The following is an 18,167-nucleotide window of genomic DNA, read 5'->3' on the forward strand; positions in this document are numbered from 1 at the left end:
GGTAGACAGAGCTGGTCTGAGAATCATTTTTAAGAGGTCCTTAGAGAGAAGGTTCCTAATTCAAACACAACAAGTGCACAGCCAAGTGTCAGACACACTCTTCCTTCAGATTTACCAGAAAATGCTTCCTCCTGCATTATTAGGTCTGCTAACTGGTGTCTCTCGGTTTTGCCAAAATAACTTCTAAAGGCATCGCCTAAACCAATTCATTGATTTTTTTTTTTTAATACAAAATAAAACCCTCTCTGACAGAAATACTATTTCTCTCCACTGCCTCCTTCCTCTAGCAGACGGAGGCAGCCTTACTACTTAGAAAAAGTCAGGGGGTGCGGACACTGCTTTTCATTGATGAATCTTTGGGAGTTTTTCTCCTTTCTCCCTCTTGGCCCTGGGGTTCCTGTTTTGTAGTCCTGGGGTTACTTCCTCATTTTTGTCGATATGTGTGTGCAGTAATATTTCACTTCCACTTGTTTCTAGATGAGAATGGAGGAGTTTGGTTTAAGAAAAAGTAGGCCTATTCCCTATGACCTTGGACAGTCTGAAGTAGCCAGAGCTCATTGGTGGCTAAGAAATTAGTAGACTGGGGCTCCTGGGTGGCTGAGTCGGTTAAGGCCTTTGGCTCAGGTCATGATCTCGGGGTCCTGGGATGGAGTCCCATTCACTTCTCCCTCTGCCTCTGCCCTTCCCCCCTGCTCGTGCTTGCACTCACTCCCGCTCTCTGTCCTGTCTCTCAAATAAATAAAATCTTTAAAAAAAAAAAAAAAGGAAGAAATTAGTAGACTGTATATAGAAAGCTTTCTGTTTAATGAACTACTTTCGGCCCAGTTAACGAAACAAGTTTTGACCCTGAAATGGTAATGAATTCCTTGGTTCCCAAGACTTACAGGAGTGGTAGCTTTGTGAAGACAAGCCTTTCCTTTGGTACTAGATGCTATAATTAAGGCATTTGAATCAACTATGCAATTAAGAGCTGATGTGCTGTGTAGGCTCAATCTATTTATTAACTACTCCTGGTAGCATTCCGGCTAACAGTAACAATATTTCAGCGTTCCCAGCATTCACGCTCATTAACAAGTACATTGCACTGAGTTCCTGAAATCGGATTCTTCCTTTACCCCTTCTTCTCCACTCCATATCATACAGCCTTCCCCAGGCAGCTGAGAAGGAGAGGAAGAGGATGTTTGAGGTCAGTGCCAGGCAGTCCTGGCAGAAGGGAAAATTCTGCTGCTCCAGCCAGTCACTTCTGTGTTCTGTGATTCCCCCTGAGCTCCCCAAGCCACATCCTCAGTCCCTCAAACCACAGGCCTCCGGCCCAACGCAGCATAGCCAGGGTGCTCTCACATACACCCTGTGGCTGAGTACCAAGGGCAGAAATGAAACTTCTGGGGCTTGAGGGGGCGGAGAACCACCTGCAGATGCAGCCAGGCCACTATCCGCTTCCAACTTGCTCCCCACCTCCGCATCGAGACGTGTGTGTTCAATAATGCAACTTTGCATTCTATTAATAATCATTGCCAACCACTCACACGGCACTTGAATCTCACCACCACCCTATGAAACGGGTCTTATTCTTCTTCTTATTCTACAGATGAGGAAACTGAGCTCCAGAGAGGTTAAGTGATTTCTCCGATGACAAGCAGCTTGTCCGTAATAAAGCCAAGAGCTGAATGCAGGCAGCGAAGTGTGACTGCACTTCTCACCCCGACTCCGTACTGTCGCTGAGCCAAAGAGAATTACATCTCTAATGAAGGCTCCAAGTCTGCGCTGCCAGTCGGAATTTACACATTGTGCCTGACTGGTATGGGGTGTGCAATTTGAGGATGAAATTTCTTCCTCACAGACATGACCCTTCACACACAGTGAAAATCAGAACTGAATAACCTCAAGCCTTAGGTAGATGAGATGTCCTGAGAGAGGGAGAGAGACAGAGACACAGGACAGTTCTTTTCCTTTAATACATTTCCGTGTGCTACAGTGATGAGTGAATCCATGGGTTCCACTTAAAAATATACACTGAGCACCTACGGATTGGTATTAAAATACCTTGGCCCCAGATTCATTTTCCTTCTCAAAAATTTTCTATTAAAGAGTTTGACCACACAGTGAGCTCAGACAGCAAGGGGTGTGCCTGGAGCCCCCAGTGCACAGAAGGCTAGAAAATAATCAGAAATCAGAATGCACTCTAATTCAAAATCAAAAGGCATCTCCATCTATGCCCTTGTGAGAATCGTGTGAGCTGACCAATTAATGAGCCAGTTGCCCCACGGTGAGGTCTGCCCTTGTGTAATTACCAAGAAATGAGAGTGACTTTGGTGGGTCCTCTGGATGAGCAAAAGGTAATGATTTCCGGCCATAAGTGGAGTCATTAAGGATGTAAGAGCCCGAATGCACTGGGGCCACGGCAGGAACAGCCCAGGCTTTTGGGTCTGGAAGTCTCCAGCTCCAGGGCAAGTAGGCAGAGAGGAGATACAGAGCGATCTCCCCTCCAGGCAGGGAAAGGAGATACGATCTCTTATTGAACGCTCACCATGTGCCGGCCCCAGGGCCAGGCATTTTATATATATTGTCTCGCTTAATGTCAGAATAGTCCATGGGCTTTTCTACTTGCACAGGGTGATGCGTCCATGGTCCAGCCTTGCCGTACAGAATAACACAGGCATAACCACCATTACTGCGACTCTCAGCCGGCCACGTGCAACTGATACAGACAAGATTATCCAAAAGCAAAAAGGAAACTCACTACCTCAACATTTGGCCTGTTAACCTTATAGTCTTTTTTCTCTATAAATATTTTGTGTTCGTTTACCAACATGGGCTTACGCTACATGTGTTGTTTGATGCCCACTTTTTAACTCAGACAGTTACACAGTCATTCCATATTCCTGTCCAATCTCACTCCAGCAGTTAGAAAGCACTTGGCTGGAGGGACTCTCATTAATCCTTTTTATCAACCCCAACTTGTAGGATATCCAGGTTACCTTCAAGGTCCTGCATTTTTAAACAACGTTCTGCTGAATATTCTTGTAGACCAAGTACTGCAAAAATGACCCAATTTTTTTAAAAGGTGAATTTCTAGCATGGAAATTGCCGGGTAAAAGGATATAGACATTTTTAAAATCCAGTTTATTGAGGCATAATTCACCTACAGCAGAACTGGGCCTTTTTGCGTGTACATTTCCTTGAGTTTTGATGAAAGGCATTGGTCACGCAATGAAGTTCTAGAACACTTATTAGTAACTTAAAGTTTTTGATGCATGTTATCAAATTGTCCACTAGTAAAATTATACCTATTCCCACCTTCTGTCAGCCCATGAAAAGTGAGCATTGGATATTATTCTTTTAAAAAAAAAAATTAAGATTTTCCAATTTGGTAGGTGAATGTTTCCATCTCGTTTCGTTACATTTATTTGTTTACTAATGAGGTAATGTATTTTTTCATGTTTATTCTCTGTTTTTATGTCTTATAGTGTGAATTCGCATTTATATCCTTGGCTTATAGGTCTAGCCAACTATTTATCCACTCTTTCTTACTGATTTGTAAGAGCTATTGAGGGCCGGTAATGGAAGAGTGATTTGTCGTGTTGCAAATGTTTTCTCTTGCTGTTTATCTCTTCTATTGTTGTTTATAGCTATTTCTTCCCCCTCAGTAATGTTTCCATAATCTCTCCACCTTTGCCTTATAGCTTGCACCTTGGAAAGTGATCTTCATAAAGGCCTTTCCCACTCTACGATTATTTAAATGTTTGCCAATTTCCTAGGAAAGAAATTGACGTAAAGGCAGAGTAAGACAAAAGATGAAAGGTAGCGTATTTAATCTTTAAAGCATCGGGAATTTATTTTCACGTATTACACAGGGTAAGCTTTATTTGTCCCCCAAATGATGAGCTGATTGTACCAACCCCATTTATCCAATAACAGATCTTCTCCTAATTGGAGAAGTCACCGTTGTTATACCCTACATGTGGCATGTAGTCAGATCCGTGTGCTGAACTTTCCATTCTCATCTACAAAATGTGTTATCTTTTTTGGGGGGGGGCGGTAAGAGTAGGTACTGTTTCCCACAGTTTCAAATACTGTATGTAGTTTTATAATATGTTTTAGTATCTCACATGCCAAGCACTGTTTTTCATTACTGTCCTTGTTCAAAATGTTCTCTCGGGCCCTAATGATTCCAGACATACTTAAAACCATATCTGGGTTTAAATATCCAATAGGAATTTTTGTTGAAATTTCATCATAGATGAACTTAAGAAGAATTTGCATCTTTATAATAGTCTTCTCTCCAAGGATCATGCTATATCACTCCACATGTTCAAGTTTTCACTTACATTTCTCAGTAAATTTTTACATGTTTAAAAAACGGGCTCTGCAGGGTTTGTGTATGTATTTATCCCAGGAATCATGGGGTGTTTTGTTGCCATTATTCACAGCATCTGTCTTTTCACTATACGTTCTAACTGGTGGCTCTGATTTATAGCATCCTATGTATTAATTTTATAAAAAGCTAGTTTAATGAAAACTAGTTACTATCATATTTTTGTTTTTTCCCCTCGGTGTTCCAGGAGACAGTGAAGTTATTTGTAAATACTAACAATCAGGGCGCCTGGGTGGCTCAGTCAGTTAATCATCTGCCTTCGGCTCAGGTCATGATCCCAGGATCCTGGGATTGAGCCCTGCATCGGGCTCCCTGCTCAGCAGGGAGCCTGCTTCTCCCTCACCCTCTGCTTGCTGCTTTGCCTACTTTTGCTCTCCCCCTCTCTCTGTCAAATAAATAAATAAAATCTTTAAAATAAATAAATACTAACAATTTTACCTTTTACATTTTAGTTACATATTAAGTAACATGTTAATTTTAAGAAATCAGAAGCGGAGGCACCTGGCTGGCTCAAGTCAGTAGAGCATACAATTCTCGATCTTGGGGCTGTGAGTTTGAGCCCCATGCTGGGTATAAAGATTACTTAAAAATAAAATCTTAAAAAAAATAATCAGAAGTGGGTTTTCATACAGTACCTTATGATGATCTGTCCTTGCAATTTTGGAATAAACTCTGGTGATAGTGTATTATTCTCTTAGTATTTTACTCCGTATTTTATTTGAAATATTTATATCTGTAATCATTTTTTTAAAGATTTTATTTATTTATTTGACAGAGAGAGAAAGAGAGCATAAGCAGAGGGAGCAGTAGGAGAGGGAGAAGCAGGCTTCCCACCGAGCAGGGAGCCCGATGCAGGACTTGATCCCAGGACCCTGGGATCATGACCTGAGCCGAAGGACAGACCCTTAACCATCTGAGCCACCCAGGCACCCCTATATCTGTAATCATTAACTTCAGTTTTCTTTAACACGCAATCTTTGCCAAGTTACGATATTAGGGTTGGGTTGTTCTCATGCTGTAAAATTGTGAACCTTGAAATTTCTTCTATGCTTTGGGACCATTTAATTAGCATAAGCATGCCTTGCTTCCTAAGTGGACTTACTCACCTGTATCATCTGCTCAAAGGCTTTTGGAAGAGGCACCAGCCAAAGCATTTGCTTAAAGCTCTCTGTCTCACTCAGTATTCAGAATTTATATTAAAATTCCCAAGTTTATTCAACAGTTTTGTGTGTCAGCAAAACGCTAATACATCTGTTTTCTTAGAATAGGACAAATTGTAAAATAAAGATGAAAACAAAATCTCCAACACCACATTTCCATCGTTTCTCTGGATTCCATTAGCCCTTGGCAAACACTTACACTTACATAAAGTTTATTGCTTCCAGTATGGTGTTCAAAAACTGACCCATCCCTTTTTAGAGACTACAGAAATTTCCACCCTCAATTTCCTAGGAAAGAAATGGACGTAAAAGGTCGAGTAAGAAAAAAGATGAAACATAGAGTATCAATTAGTTCTCCTTGAGCCCAGCCTGGACGTAGGTGACGACAGTAATGTGCTCCAGAGAGTATAAACACAGTCTTACGTTCTCATCAAGGCTTCCATCTGAGGCCGGCGACCTGCCCTGTTGGTGACAGCTTCCACCCACGAGGACAGGATAACGCCATGTAAATTTCAGGACAGCCCCATGGTCTTCAGCCCACTTAGTTAATGCAACAATGGTAACAGCACTTCGTTTTCCTTTATGCAGGACGTCTGCGTCAAGGCTTACCTAGCCCTTCGTCACCACACAAACCTGCTGATCATCCTGTTCTCCATGATGCTGATGACGGGAATGCCCCAGTTAACAAGCAAAGAAGATATCGAATATATTCGGGATGCCCTAACAGTGGGGAAGAATGAGGAGGAAGCTAAGAAGTATTTCCTTGATCAGATCGAAGTTTGCAGGGACAAAGGATGGACGGTGCAGTTTAACTGGTTCCTGCATCTTGTTCTGGGCATCAAACAAGGAGAGAAACATTCAGCCTAATTCTCCGGGCTAGAATGCAAAACTAGTTCGTGTCCTAAAGCTCTAAGTCAGCATGTCTGTCATCGAACTCGGATCTAAAATGTCACAGGACATCATGAAGGCTGGCACCTCAGAAAGACAGCCCTGTTCCTGGCTGAACTCTTCACTGGAAGAAAACACTGGCATGTCAGATTAAGCCACATTCGGTTTTAGGCTTATGCGCAGGTTTCTTTTTTTCTCATTCGCCTCGGTGATGTTGGAGAACATTCTTAGTTTGAACACATTACTTCCTCATTGTGCCTGCTGATTTGACTATCTTATTATTGAGTGCTTCTTGAGAATAATTGGTGACATCTCTTTTCATCTGGGTTTACTCTCAATTTTGGTTATTCTTGGGTTCCTCAAGCCCTTGAGAGAAAAAGATGTCATCACCGTAACCTTTCTCTCATTCCCGGAAAGACACTTCCAAACATCCCCCTCCATGTCTGGAGAGGTTAGCGATTTGCTAAAAGCAAAGGAAGGAGACTTAGCCTTTCCATTGTCTTTTGTAATTAGGGTCTTTTACAGTATACAACCAAGACGTACAAACACACACTGGAAAACCTGAACCTTTGTGCCCTGACCCTTCCCTGCTGGTCTGGCTGCAGGATTACAAAGAGGAATAGCAGAGATGAGACCATTAGTCTCAACTCTGCCCAAGAGTAAATTGTCAAGTACAGTTACCCCAGCCTTTTCTACCGTGGAAACAGGAGGAAACTAAAGGGACTCTTTTTTTCTTTTACCTTTTTATCTTCCTCCCTGCCTCCCTTCTTCCTTAATGGCTAACCCTCCCACAACTTTTTACCCAAGTTGTGAAATCCTCAAGAACACATCGACCCTAGAATTCAAACAGCAGTTGAAAAACAATTTCTCCTCTAGGGTTACTGGAATTTTAGGTACTTATTTGTAAAAATGTTTGGTGGAGTTTTTTTTTTTTTAACTGTATTATTAAAGAGGACATTCTAGGAAATATGGATTTGTTTCCAAATGCCTTAATTTTAAATTTTAGCCTAAGCAGTTTTTTCTTTCTTTTTCAATGGAAGAAGGTCTTTGAGATCTAAACAGTACTTCAAGTTAGGAAGAACACTACGTGCCCTGGCCATCTCTCAGTTTAAAGGACTTTGAAACTCTGACATATTCTTCAGATTTCCTAGAAATTGAAATGTCTTCTTTAAAAACTATTTTCATCTCCTAAATATTCTGCTATTTATTGGAAGCGTTGTTTAACCGTAGAGAAAGATCGTTACATTATTTATAAAGTATTTTAAAATTACGTATAGTTACTACTTTACCTAGAAATAACTCTGTTAACAGTGTCTACGTTTAAACACAATCAGATATAAATAGATATTTAATTTAAAATTTTTCTAAATAGATACCTGTTTGACTTCGGTGTAGCCCAAACCCTTCATTTTGTATATGCAAAAGCCCTTTGAAGGTATAGGTAACTCTGCTTCCTTGCCTGCTGAGCCTTTCCCCCGGCTCGTAAGGGGTCTAGAAAGAACTCTTCCTTGACAACTTGTCCTTTTAAAATCACACTCTATCCTCCTGTAGAAAGGACCATGCCCTGTAATGAAATGTTTAATCCTCTGTCCTAATGGAAGGTAGATGTTTTATGGCATTTTTACAACAACTATTCCCCACCATTCTTTTGAAGAAGAATAGGAAGAATGATGCTTTCTAATTCAGAAGAGGATGTATTCATTATTCTTATAAAGAGCAGTGGAGCGTGGCCTTGCACAGATTTGAATTGCTGAAATCATCATCTTTGATAGAAGAATTACAGAGGAATGTATTTATATTTAGCTTATTGGCACATGGGCATACCTATTTTCTCTTCAAACGAACAGGTTCTTAGGCTGGTACACATCACATTGGGCTTCATTCCTCCATATTTCACTGAAGGTAGAACATTAACTCTTCAGATTTGCCGATAAAAATCACCTTTGTGTGTTTCCTTCCTTCATTACTCCCAGGGAATCACATGACCCACAACTTTTAGATCTTTGAAAACGTTCTAGAACCAGGGTCATCTCCTCCTGGGAGGAGATTTCGGGGAACTACCCACAACTCAATCTTCACTGCCAGATGAAAACAGAGATTACAAGTCAGATGATTCAGGTCAAAGCAGATTTTGTGTGTGTCCAGGACCAGCTCATAATTTGCAGAGTCCAATGCAAAATGGAAATGTGGGGGCTTGCCATTCAAAAATTATTAAGAAACTCAAGATGGCAACAGCAGAACATGAAACCAAGCACAGGACTACATAGGTCACAAACCCATGAAGCTGGAAATGTATGTATCTGAATAATGGCTTTGGTGCTCAGTTTTACATTTGGACTATGCATGAGTTCAGATAAAGTGCCCAGATCAAAATGTTATTTCTGTTCTAATTAAAATACCTCATCTCTGTGGCCATACATTAGGACTTAAAACACTGGCCCATTGTTTTTGGACTAGAACCATGGCCGCTCAAAGTAGAGCAAAGCAGGTGTTCAAGGCCTAGCCCCAAATGACTGTATTTGACTAGCTTTGGTGAAAGTGTGAGGGAGTGGAGACATTATAGATAAAATATAGAAATCCCTAGAGAAAATGCTTAACTTTTAAAAAAGTAACAAGTATATATTTTATAGGAGATGAATTTTTTTTTAAAGAAAGATTAGATATAGGAATTCTGCAGGATAACTTGGAGGCTGTGAGTCCTCTGTAAATGGAAATTATTTTTGGAAATGAGCCAAAAAATAATTTAGAAAGTAAATTTCTGGAGCAAATTCTGGCATTTGGTAAACTAGGCTCTATTTGCCATGGTTATGAAATAAATTGTCAATTGTGTTTTATGATACAAAGAAAAAAATGGAGGGATTTTAAGTGTTCTGCTGTCTTATTTCTGTTTAACCCAACCTAATAATTCTGGTCAATAAATGTGGTTCTAGTCTATGTACTTGTCTGCATATGTGCAAAGACTCATTTTTAAGACAGGTGCTAGGCGAACCTAAAGCACACTCCTTGGCAAACATACTCCTTCGGTGGCTAAAATTAACAAGTCAGGAAATGACAGATGTTGGCAGGGATGCAGAGAAAGGGGAACCTTCCTACACTGTTGGTGGGAATGCAAGCTGGTGCAGCCATTCTGGAAAACAGTATGGAGGTTCTTCAAAAAGTTGAAAATAGAGCTACCATACAACCCAGCAATTGCACTACTGGGTATTTACCCCAAAGATACAAATGTAGGGATCCGAAGGGGTACGTGCACCCCGATGTTTATAGTAGCAATGCCCACAATAGCCAAACTGTGGAAAGAGCCAAGATGTCCATTGACAGATGAATGGATAAATAAGATGTGGTGTATACACACACACACACACACACACACACAATGGAATATTATGCAGCCATCAAAAGGAATGAGATCTTGCCATTTGCAATGACGTGGATGAAACTGGAGGGTATTATGCTGAGCGAAATAAGTCAAACAGAGAAAGACATGTATCATATGACCTCACTGATATGAGGAATTCTTAATCTCAGGGAACAAACTGAGGGTTGCTGGAGTGGGGGGTGGTGTGGGAAGGATGGGGTGACTGGGTGATAGACACTGGGGAGGGTATGTGCTCTGGTAAGCGCTGTGAATTGTGCAAGAGTGTTGAATCTCAGATCTGTACCTCTGAAACAAATAATGCAATATATGTTAAGGAAAAAAAAAAAAGAAGATAGCAGGAGGGGAAGAATGAAGGGGGGGAAATTGGAGGGGTAGACGAACCATGAGAGACGATGGACTCTGAAAAACAAACTGAGGGTTCTAGAGGGGAGGGGGGTGGGGGGATAGGTTAGCCTGGTGATGGGTATTGAGGAGGGCACGTTCGGCATGGAGCACTGGGTGTTATGCACAAACAATGAATCATGGAACACTACATCTAAAACTAATGATGTATAGTGATTAACATAACATAATAATAAAAAAAAAAAAAAGAAAACATACTCATTCAGAAAGTTGAGACATTCCTTCTTCTGGATAGTCCAGGTCTCCCACTTGTATTTGCATCTTAATTGTTAAATGTAAATTCAAATGAAAGAATTGACATCTTGTGTTCTCTGTACACATCTTTTAATTTCTGAAAGGCCATCTTGTGTTCTCTGTACACATCTTTTAATTTCTGAAAGGCCAGAGATTCCTGAAAGTCAAATTCTTTAAGAAACCTGTGGAGTTCCCACAACCTGCTGGACTCTGTACTGAGGACCAGGGATTAGAATATAGAGCAAAACTGACCCAGCCTCAGTCCTTACAGAGTCTATAGCTTGCTGGGAATAGCAGACACTTCATAACGGGTGTCTCTTCTGGGTTGAAATGTGTCCCCCAAAAAGATATGAAGTCCTAATCCCGGTATCTGTGAATGCAAGGTTTTTTGGAAATAGGTTCTACCGGTGTAATAAAGTTAAGATGAGGGCATGACGGTGGGCCCTGACCCAACAGGACTGGTACAGTTGAGAGAGAAGGTCACAGAGGTAGAGATTATAGTGTCTAATGTCAGGAACACATGGGCTACCAGAAGCTGGAAGAGGCAAGGAAGGCAAGGAAGGGCCCTCCCCTAGAAGCTTCCGAGGGAGCACGGCCCTGCCAACACCTGGACGTCAGATTTCTAGCCTCTAGAACCGCGAGAGAATAGACTTCTGTTTGGAGTCATCCAGTTGGTGATATTTTGTTATGACATCCCCAGGACACTAATAGAGCGTCAACAATCATCAGTTTTGTGGGGGGTTTCTTTTTTCGGGGGGGGGACAGAGTTTATGTAAGTAAACTGTTGGATATTTTCTGCTGTTACCAGAAAGATTTCATTGCATGCAAAATATGTGACAAAGTGCTAGTATACTTAATATATAAAAAGCTCTAATAATTCAATAAGTAAAAAATAAATACCTTATCAGAAAAATATCGAATTCACCAAAAAAAATGCATGTGGCTGATAAGCATTTGACAGTGGACCCAAAATCACTGCTGATTAAACAAATGCAAATTAAGATAAGTTTCTTTTCACCATCAGATTAGCCAAGATCTGCAAAGCCCAGAGTTAGTGATAATTTGGGAGAAAGAACGCTCTATCACACTGTTGAAAGCAGAACAAGCTGATAAATTTATGCATGGCATTTTGTCAAATTTTACCAAATTAAGAAGATACCTGTTCTCCAATCCATCAAGTCCACATCCAAGAATTTATCCCTTAGAGATTATTGGACAAGTGTGCAAAGAGTTCTAGGCAGAACCAGTTACCAGAGTTTTCTGTAGTACAACCCCAAATTGGAAACAGCCTAAAACAGGGGATTGGTTAATATAGTCATATTCATACAATGGACTACAGTGAAGCCCCTGAAAAGATAAGAAAGATGAAAATGTATCGACCCATGTAGATCTAGGACCTATTGAGGAGTGAAAAAAGGTGGTTATAGGCCAGTATTACGGTACAGTCCTAGTCAAATAAAAATGTAGGTTTGTAGCAACATTAAAAGGCTGGGAGAATATATTCACACCAAACTGTCAATCGTGATTTTTTTTGACTTCACATTTTTTTTGTTTTTTTTTCTCTTGAGCCTTGGGAAATAGGACTTTATATTATTTGAGTTTTTTAAAAAACAGAAAAAAAATACTCTTTTAATTTTGAAAAAACAATGCAATCTGCATGATAATCCTATCCTTTCGCTTATATCAAACCTCACTAAAAGCTCAGAAAATTTTCTCAAAGGGGAAAAAAAAAAATCATGTGAAGTCAATAATTATCATGTGACATCCGAGCTGTTGTCAGAACCTTCTGGCATATAAACGACTACAGTAAGGTTTCCTGCCTTACCCAACCCCACCTGATTGTGATCTTTTGTACACTAAGGCGGGCCTGATCTGTCTCCCAAGATGACAATGCTCTTAGAGAAGGGAGACCTCTCGGGATGCTGTCTATTTAGTCGGTAAGGGATGCCTTGCTGGGTCCAGCTCTTCTCAGCTCTACAAATCTTCCACAGCCCATGTGCCCACACTGAACTCTCTAGCTCACACGTGACATCCCCCTTGGAGGTGCAAACCGCCTCATTTTCACTTCTCAGGAGTGTCAGGTTTTTTCCTACCCATGCGCTCATTAGTATAAATCAAATCTCCCTGTCTGCTGCTTCAGCAGGACTTTTTCCTTCTGGGAACCGGCCTCTGGGTCTGGCTGGGTTCATAATGCACTGGTCACCTGATTGGGAGGATATAATGGGGGACAGGGGCACAGCAAGGAATACAGAGCCAATGTGGGCTCGATCCCAGGACCCTGGGACCACGACCTGAAGGCTACTAACTCCTACTTACCTTTCCCCCCCCATCAACTTTATGGAAAGTTAATTTATATAAAATAAAATTCAGCCATTTAAATGTACATTGTGATGAGTTTAACAAATGTATACACACCCATGTATCTACCACCACAGTCAAGATGCAGTCTGGTCCCATCTCCAGAAAGCTCCCTCAGGCCTCTGTGTAGTAAGTTTCTGCCTTGTCTCCACCAAAATGCTTTGGGTCACTATAGTCTTGGCTTTTCTAGAACTGCATAGAAACGGAACCATGCCATATGTGGTCTTTCGTGCCAGCCTACTCTCACATAGCATAATGCTTTGCAGATTCATCTAGGTTGCCTAAATAAAGTAATTTAGGAAGGCTCACTTGCTGGACCAATTTGCTCTAGTTCATTCCAGAGCCAAATGTCAACTTTCACGTTTGTCTGCCATCTGTCACAATGCAGGCCAGGGGTTCCTGTTCTACCTAAGATTGCGGAGAGAGACCCTTTGTTCCTCTTCCCTTGTTGGTTACACAAGACAGTAGGTGACAAGAAGCCTTCATTTCAGGGGCTTCATTTCCTCTGGTTTTCAAATTCATGCAGCGATACATGGTCATATTCCCCACTACTGCTGAAGGGCAAGCAACGAGCAGTGCCAGCAGACAGAGGAGCGTGGGAACACCTGCGGTCATCAGACAACCTAGAAAAGGGACCTTCTGGAGCAGCATTTCTCCGACTTTAATGTGCACGCAGATCACCAGGCATGCAGATGCTCATTCCATAGGTCTGGGACAAGGCTTGAGGTTCTGCATTTCCAACAAGCTCCCAGGCAAAGCCAGTGCTGCTGGTCCCTGAACCACACTTCGCATAGCAATGTTCTAGAAGACACAGGGGCAGATTCTATGGGTTGGTAGGGAAAGTCAAACCTCCAAGGAGGCTGAAAACATGTACCAACCTACGCTTGAGAAATACAGCTCAGAGACATGAATTTTCATCAATACATATACATACATCATCAATCATCTCTGTTTTTCTAATGGCATCTCAATTTTCTCATCTGTAAAATGGGCTTTAAACTATCTCTGTCATAGGTAGACCTCCAATATGGTCCCCAGTGATCTCTGACTCCTGGTGTCACACCCTTGTGTGATTCCCTCCCCTTGAGTACGAACTGGGCCTAGCAACTTGCCTCTAACAAATAAAATACAGCAAAGATGATGCGACGTCACTTTCAAGATGAGGTTGCAAAAGCCTGTGAGTTTCACCTTACTAGCATTCTCTAGCTCGCTCTTTCCCACCTGTTCAGCTCAATGAAGCCGCCTGCCATGTCGTGAACCTCTCTCTAGAGAGGTCTGTGTGGCAAGGAACCCAGGGAGGCCTCTGGCCCACAGGGAGAGATGAAGTGAATTCTGCCAGCAACCACATAAATGAGCTGGGCAAGAGGTCTTTTCAAGTCAAGCCTGTGAGAGACCCAGAGCCAGAGGACCCAGCTAAACTGTGCCTGGATTCCTGATCCACGGATACCGTAAGATAATAATGTTATGGTTTTAAGCCACCAAGTTTGAGTCATTTCTCATGTGGCAATAGATAGCTAACACATTTCAGAGTTGTTCCAAAGATTAAAAAAGACAAATGAATTCATGTAAGAACTTAGCACAGTGCAGGGCACAGAGTGTCCCCTTGGCAATGTTAGTTGAATCTAAAAATAGCAGAGTCCTAAACGTTGCCAGGATCTGTAAACAGCAGTGGCGGCCACTAATCTAAGAATAATCCATGTGTATAAAGCCTGCTACTTTCAGCCTTGTCAGGGAACCTGCAGACCAAAAAGTTGGACGCGTCCCTATAAATACAAAGGCATAACTCATGCCGCGCGTGTTTTACATATTGATGCAGATATCCCACTTCTTAAACGTAAGCTTGCTGTTTCGTGGATCTTAGGGCCGTGCTCACGCAGCCCAGCAGGGAGGAAGAGGAGAGAAGGGGCACAGGAACACCTGAAGTCATCAGAGGATCTAGAAAGAGACCTTCTAGAGCAGCATTTCGCTCTAGAAGAGGAGGAGGAGGAGGAGAGAAGCGGAGCGCCCACTGAACCCTGGTGCGTCAAGCGGCATTCCCACTTTTTCTTCTCATTCTCTCCCTCCTACCGTCTAGTTGATTCAAAGAGGCAAGTTCAGCAGCAATCATCAGGCCAAATGGAAACTCTAAGAACCACGTCCGGGAAGTCTGTCCACTCCAACAGCCGTTACAGCCCTTCACCAAGAGTGGAAGCCCAGATCTATATTATGAAAATCACTGTGAAGAGTGTGAGAGCATTTCAAAGGGAGACCAAGTCCCCCGTTTAACAGACCCTTATTCAGCGTCCACTGTGTGCCGGGCATTCAGCCCTCCTCGGTGATCCGGGGAAACAAAAATAAGTAAAGCGCCATCTGGCGGAGGGGACAGGCACATTCACACCGGACTGTCCGGGAGACCCCTGGTGGAGCGTCTTCATCTACTGCGCCTGCTCCGTTGCAGGCTTGGGAGTAGGGGCGAGGACGTAAAGCTGACCTCTCAAGTAGAGAGCGAAGACAGGTTGGGACGTGTTGTAATAGAGGTATAAATACAGAGTCAAGAAAATACAAAGATGCCACAAGTTAATTCTGACTCAGGGCCCAGGAAAGGCTTCCTAATGAAGGTAACATGTGAGTGTGGTTTTGAGGAATACATAGGATCTCACCATGCGGGTAAAAGCATTCCACATGGGTGAGGGCAGGAGAGGTACAAAGGCAGTGAGGTGTAAAAGCGCGAGGTACATGAGGAAATGCCAACGAAAACACCACCACAGGAGTGTCAGCTGTATGGCAGAAGAGTGGGAAGCGAAGGCTAAAATGGGGAAGATCATAAAAAGCCTTGAAGCCAAAAAGAGGCTGGATTTATTCTGCATGTAACAAAAAAGCATGAGTACCTTTTAAGGACAATAGCGATTTGGCCATGCATTAGCCAGTACGCTTGAGGTTGCTAGTGACTGAAACCCAATTCAAACTGGCTTGAGCGAAAAAGAATGTATTGGTGCACTCGACTGGAAAGTAAAGAGGTGCATCTGGCTTCGGGCTCAGCTGGTGCCAAAGAATAAATGATACCATCTCTCAGGACTACCTTCCCCTTCTTGACTTCTTTCTCATGGGGATTCTCTCCACACTGTAGCAAAGATGGCCATCGACAGCTTAAGACTTACATCAGGGGCTTAGGCTCCCCTGTGCAAACAGAAGGCTTCTTCCCCAATAGTTCCATCAAAGGTCTGGTAGCTACAGCTTTCTCCATAATCAACATCACCCATTACCAACGTAAATGCTATGACCAGTGGAATACAGTGTCCATATTTTGGGGGGGGGGGGTCGGCCCTACCCAAACTCCACTCCCTGAACGGGGCTGGGTCCTCAACGGAAAATCCAAGGGCTGCTTTCAAAAGAAAGAGAAATGGGTGCAAAGCTGACAAAAAAAACCCACACACACCCAAAAACCAATACCCTGTCCATTGCAAACTAAAAGAGGAATTCTAGAGACCATCTTTTGGAGCAAATGCAATACAGGGGTCCCCCCCAGAGGCCAGAAAGCCTCTGCAACAGACCAGGCAAGACAATGGTGTGAACCAGGACACAGCACGGGCATGACAGGAACAAAACAGTGGCTCATAATCTCACACAGAGTACTGAAGGGTCAAGAGAGAAACATTTTAGGAAGTAAATATGGAAATCATGTGTGTAATCAATGTGATTTAAAGGGTCCTGTGGTACAAAGACACAACTTAGATTTTATCATGGTTCTACCCATGGGAAAAAAGCTCAGGTTATCATGGCTTATTTGCCGTCAGAACAAACACAGGCTAAGATAACTTAGGTTGAAGTTAGACAAACACCATGCATAGAAGTCTACTGAAAAAAAAAATTACTCATTCACTTTACCTGGGGACTCATATTTTTCTTCAATTTGCTTTAAAAATTAAAATAAATATCTAATTTCGTTATAAGCACCATAAAAATCCCTAGCCATATATGTGGTATAAGTACTTTATTAGATATATTCCAAAAAACAGTGCAGAAGGCAAGATCTCAGGTGAAGGAGTTCAGAACGTGCCACCTCAAAATATGCCGCTTTGGCATATTGACTATTTTTAACTGAAAGCACTTAAGAAACAGCAGATGCAAGAATGGTCCGGGCTCCCCTTTTCTATAAAAGCTTCCATGAGAGAGGTGCCCGCCCTCCCTGTATCAGGAAGAAAAGCACATCCTTATCACCAGAGACTTGGATTCACCACCGAAATGGATCTGTACAAATACACTAAAATAACTCTCCTCCTCTTCCACTAACTTCCATCACCAATATATATCTTAGTAACCTCCCCACAATTTACTGCCCCTAACCCAAACCCCTTTGCCTTGCCATTTCTCCCCAAATGTACCATTTCCTTATCTAGAAGATCCAAAGCTTTCTGTTCTGGTCACTTCTTTGGGACCTCATTCTCTTGTGAAGCCCTCCACGTACACATAAAAATTTAATAAAACTTGGATGCTTTTCACCTGTTAATCTGTCTTATGCCATTGTAATTCCTAGGCCCAGCTGGGAACACGCAGAGGGCAGAGGATTTTTTTCCTTCCCTACACAGGAATCTAAATATTCTTTTCATGAAAAAAGTGCTAGAGGCAGAATGGGGTTGGGCAGAGAACACGCTGCTGCAGGTGGGGAGTCCTGGTTCCACCCCCTGGCAAACCAATCAGCCCCTCAGGGGGTCAGGATTCTCATCTGGAGAAAGAAGAGGTAGAGCTGGACTCTGCCTAAGGTTCCTTCTCCATCTACTATTCTGTGTTTTTTGAAACAAAAAGTCCCCCTAAACCCAGAAGTCTCCCTCGCAGGGACAGTTCTGAATCTCCTCAATTCTAGCCCTTTTCTGGTCAGCCTGCTGGGTGGCAGTTCTATTAAAAGCCTCACTGACGCTTCCACCAGAACCCATCACATGAGTGTGAAACAGCATTTCTGTGCAGATCACCCAACCACCCCCCGTGTGAAGCGCATGACTAAAGCCACACACCCACGTCAAATGGCCGGTGAAGGAGGTCAGTGTCCTTGCAATACCAGGAAAAGTACACCTACCAGAGCACCCAGGCAGTCAGAAATGACAAAACCCAAAACCCGGACCAGGGAAAGACATGTGCTAAAAGCTGATTCTAGCAGAGCTGGGTGTTTTACGAGAGGCCTTTTAATTGGAAGTAACAGAAAACCACTCTAACTTAAGAACAAAGTGGGATTTATTTTAAGGATCTAAATCTGGCTCATAAAACCTTAGATCAAGAAGTACATCCAAGCTTCCCAAAGAAATGGGAACTAAAAACATCAAAAAGTCTTTCCAATCTCTCTCCCTCCCCACCTCTGCCTTACCTTTCTCCTCTGTGTGCTAGTATCTCTGTGTGCGGACCC

At 42.4% G+C, this 18,167-nt stretch overlaps 1 protein-coding gene and 1 long non-coding RNA gene across 4 annotated transcripts in view; one reads left to right on the forward strand and one right to left on the reverse strand.

The window, feature by feature from the left end:
- Positions 1-7,394, forward strand: part of PIK3CG (phosphatidylinositol-4,5-bisphosphate 3-kinase catalytic subunit gamma) — a 33,362-nt gene extending 25,968 nt beyond the window's left edge. For all 3 annotated transcript variants that reach the window (XM_045864880.2, XM_045864882.2, XM_045864881.2), the window contains exon 11: positions 6,124-7,394. In XM_045864880.2, coding sequence (XP_045720836.1) covers positions 6,124-6,402 — 279 coding nt within the window. In that variant the 3' untranslated portion in view covers positions 6,403-7,394. The remainder of the gene's footprint in view (positions 1-6,123) is intronic.
- LOC135362127 (uncharacterized) overlaps positions 1-16,686 on the reverse strand; it is a 29,017-nt gene extending 12,331 nt beyond the window's left edge. The window contains exon 1 of the long non-coding RNA XR_010406599.1: positions 16,658-16,686. This is a non-coding gene — a long non-coding RNA (uncharacterized LOC135362127). The remainder of the gene's footprint in view (positions 1-16,657) is intronic.
- Between the last annotated feature and the right edge of the window lie 1,481 nt (positions 16,687-18,167).

This window comes from Mirounga angustirostris, unplaced genomic scaffold (genome assembly GCF_029215605.1).
Source record: "Mirounga angustirostris isolate CCGP_5_RB_7025 unplaced genomic scaffold, mMirAng1.0.hap1 SCAF_12, whole genome shotgun sequence".
Taxonomy (NCBI): domain Eukaryota; kingdom Metazoa; phylum Chordata; class Mammalia; order Carnivora; family Phocidae; genus Mirounga; species Mirounga angustirostris.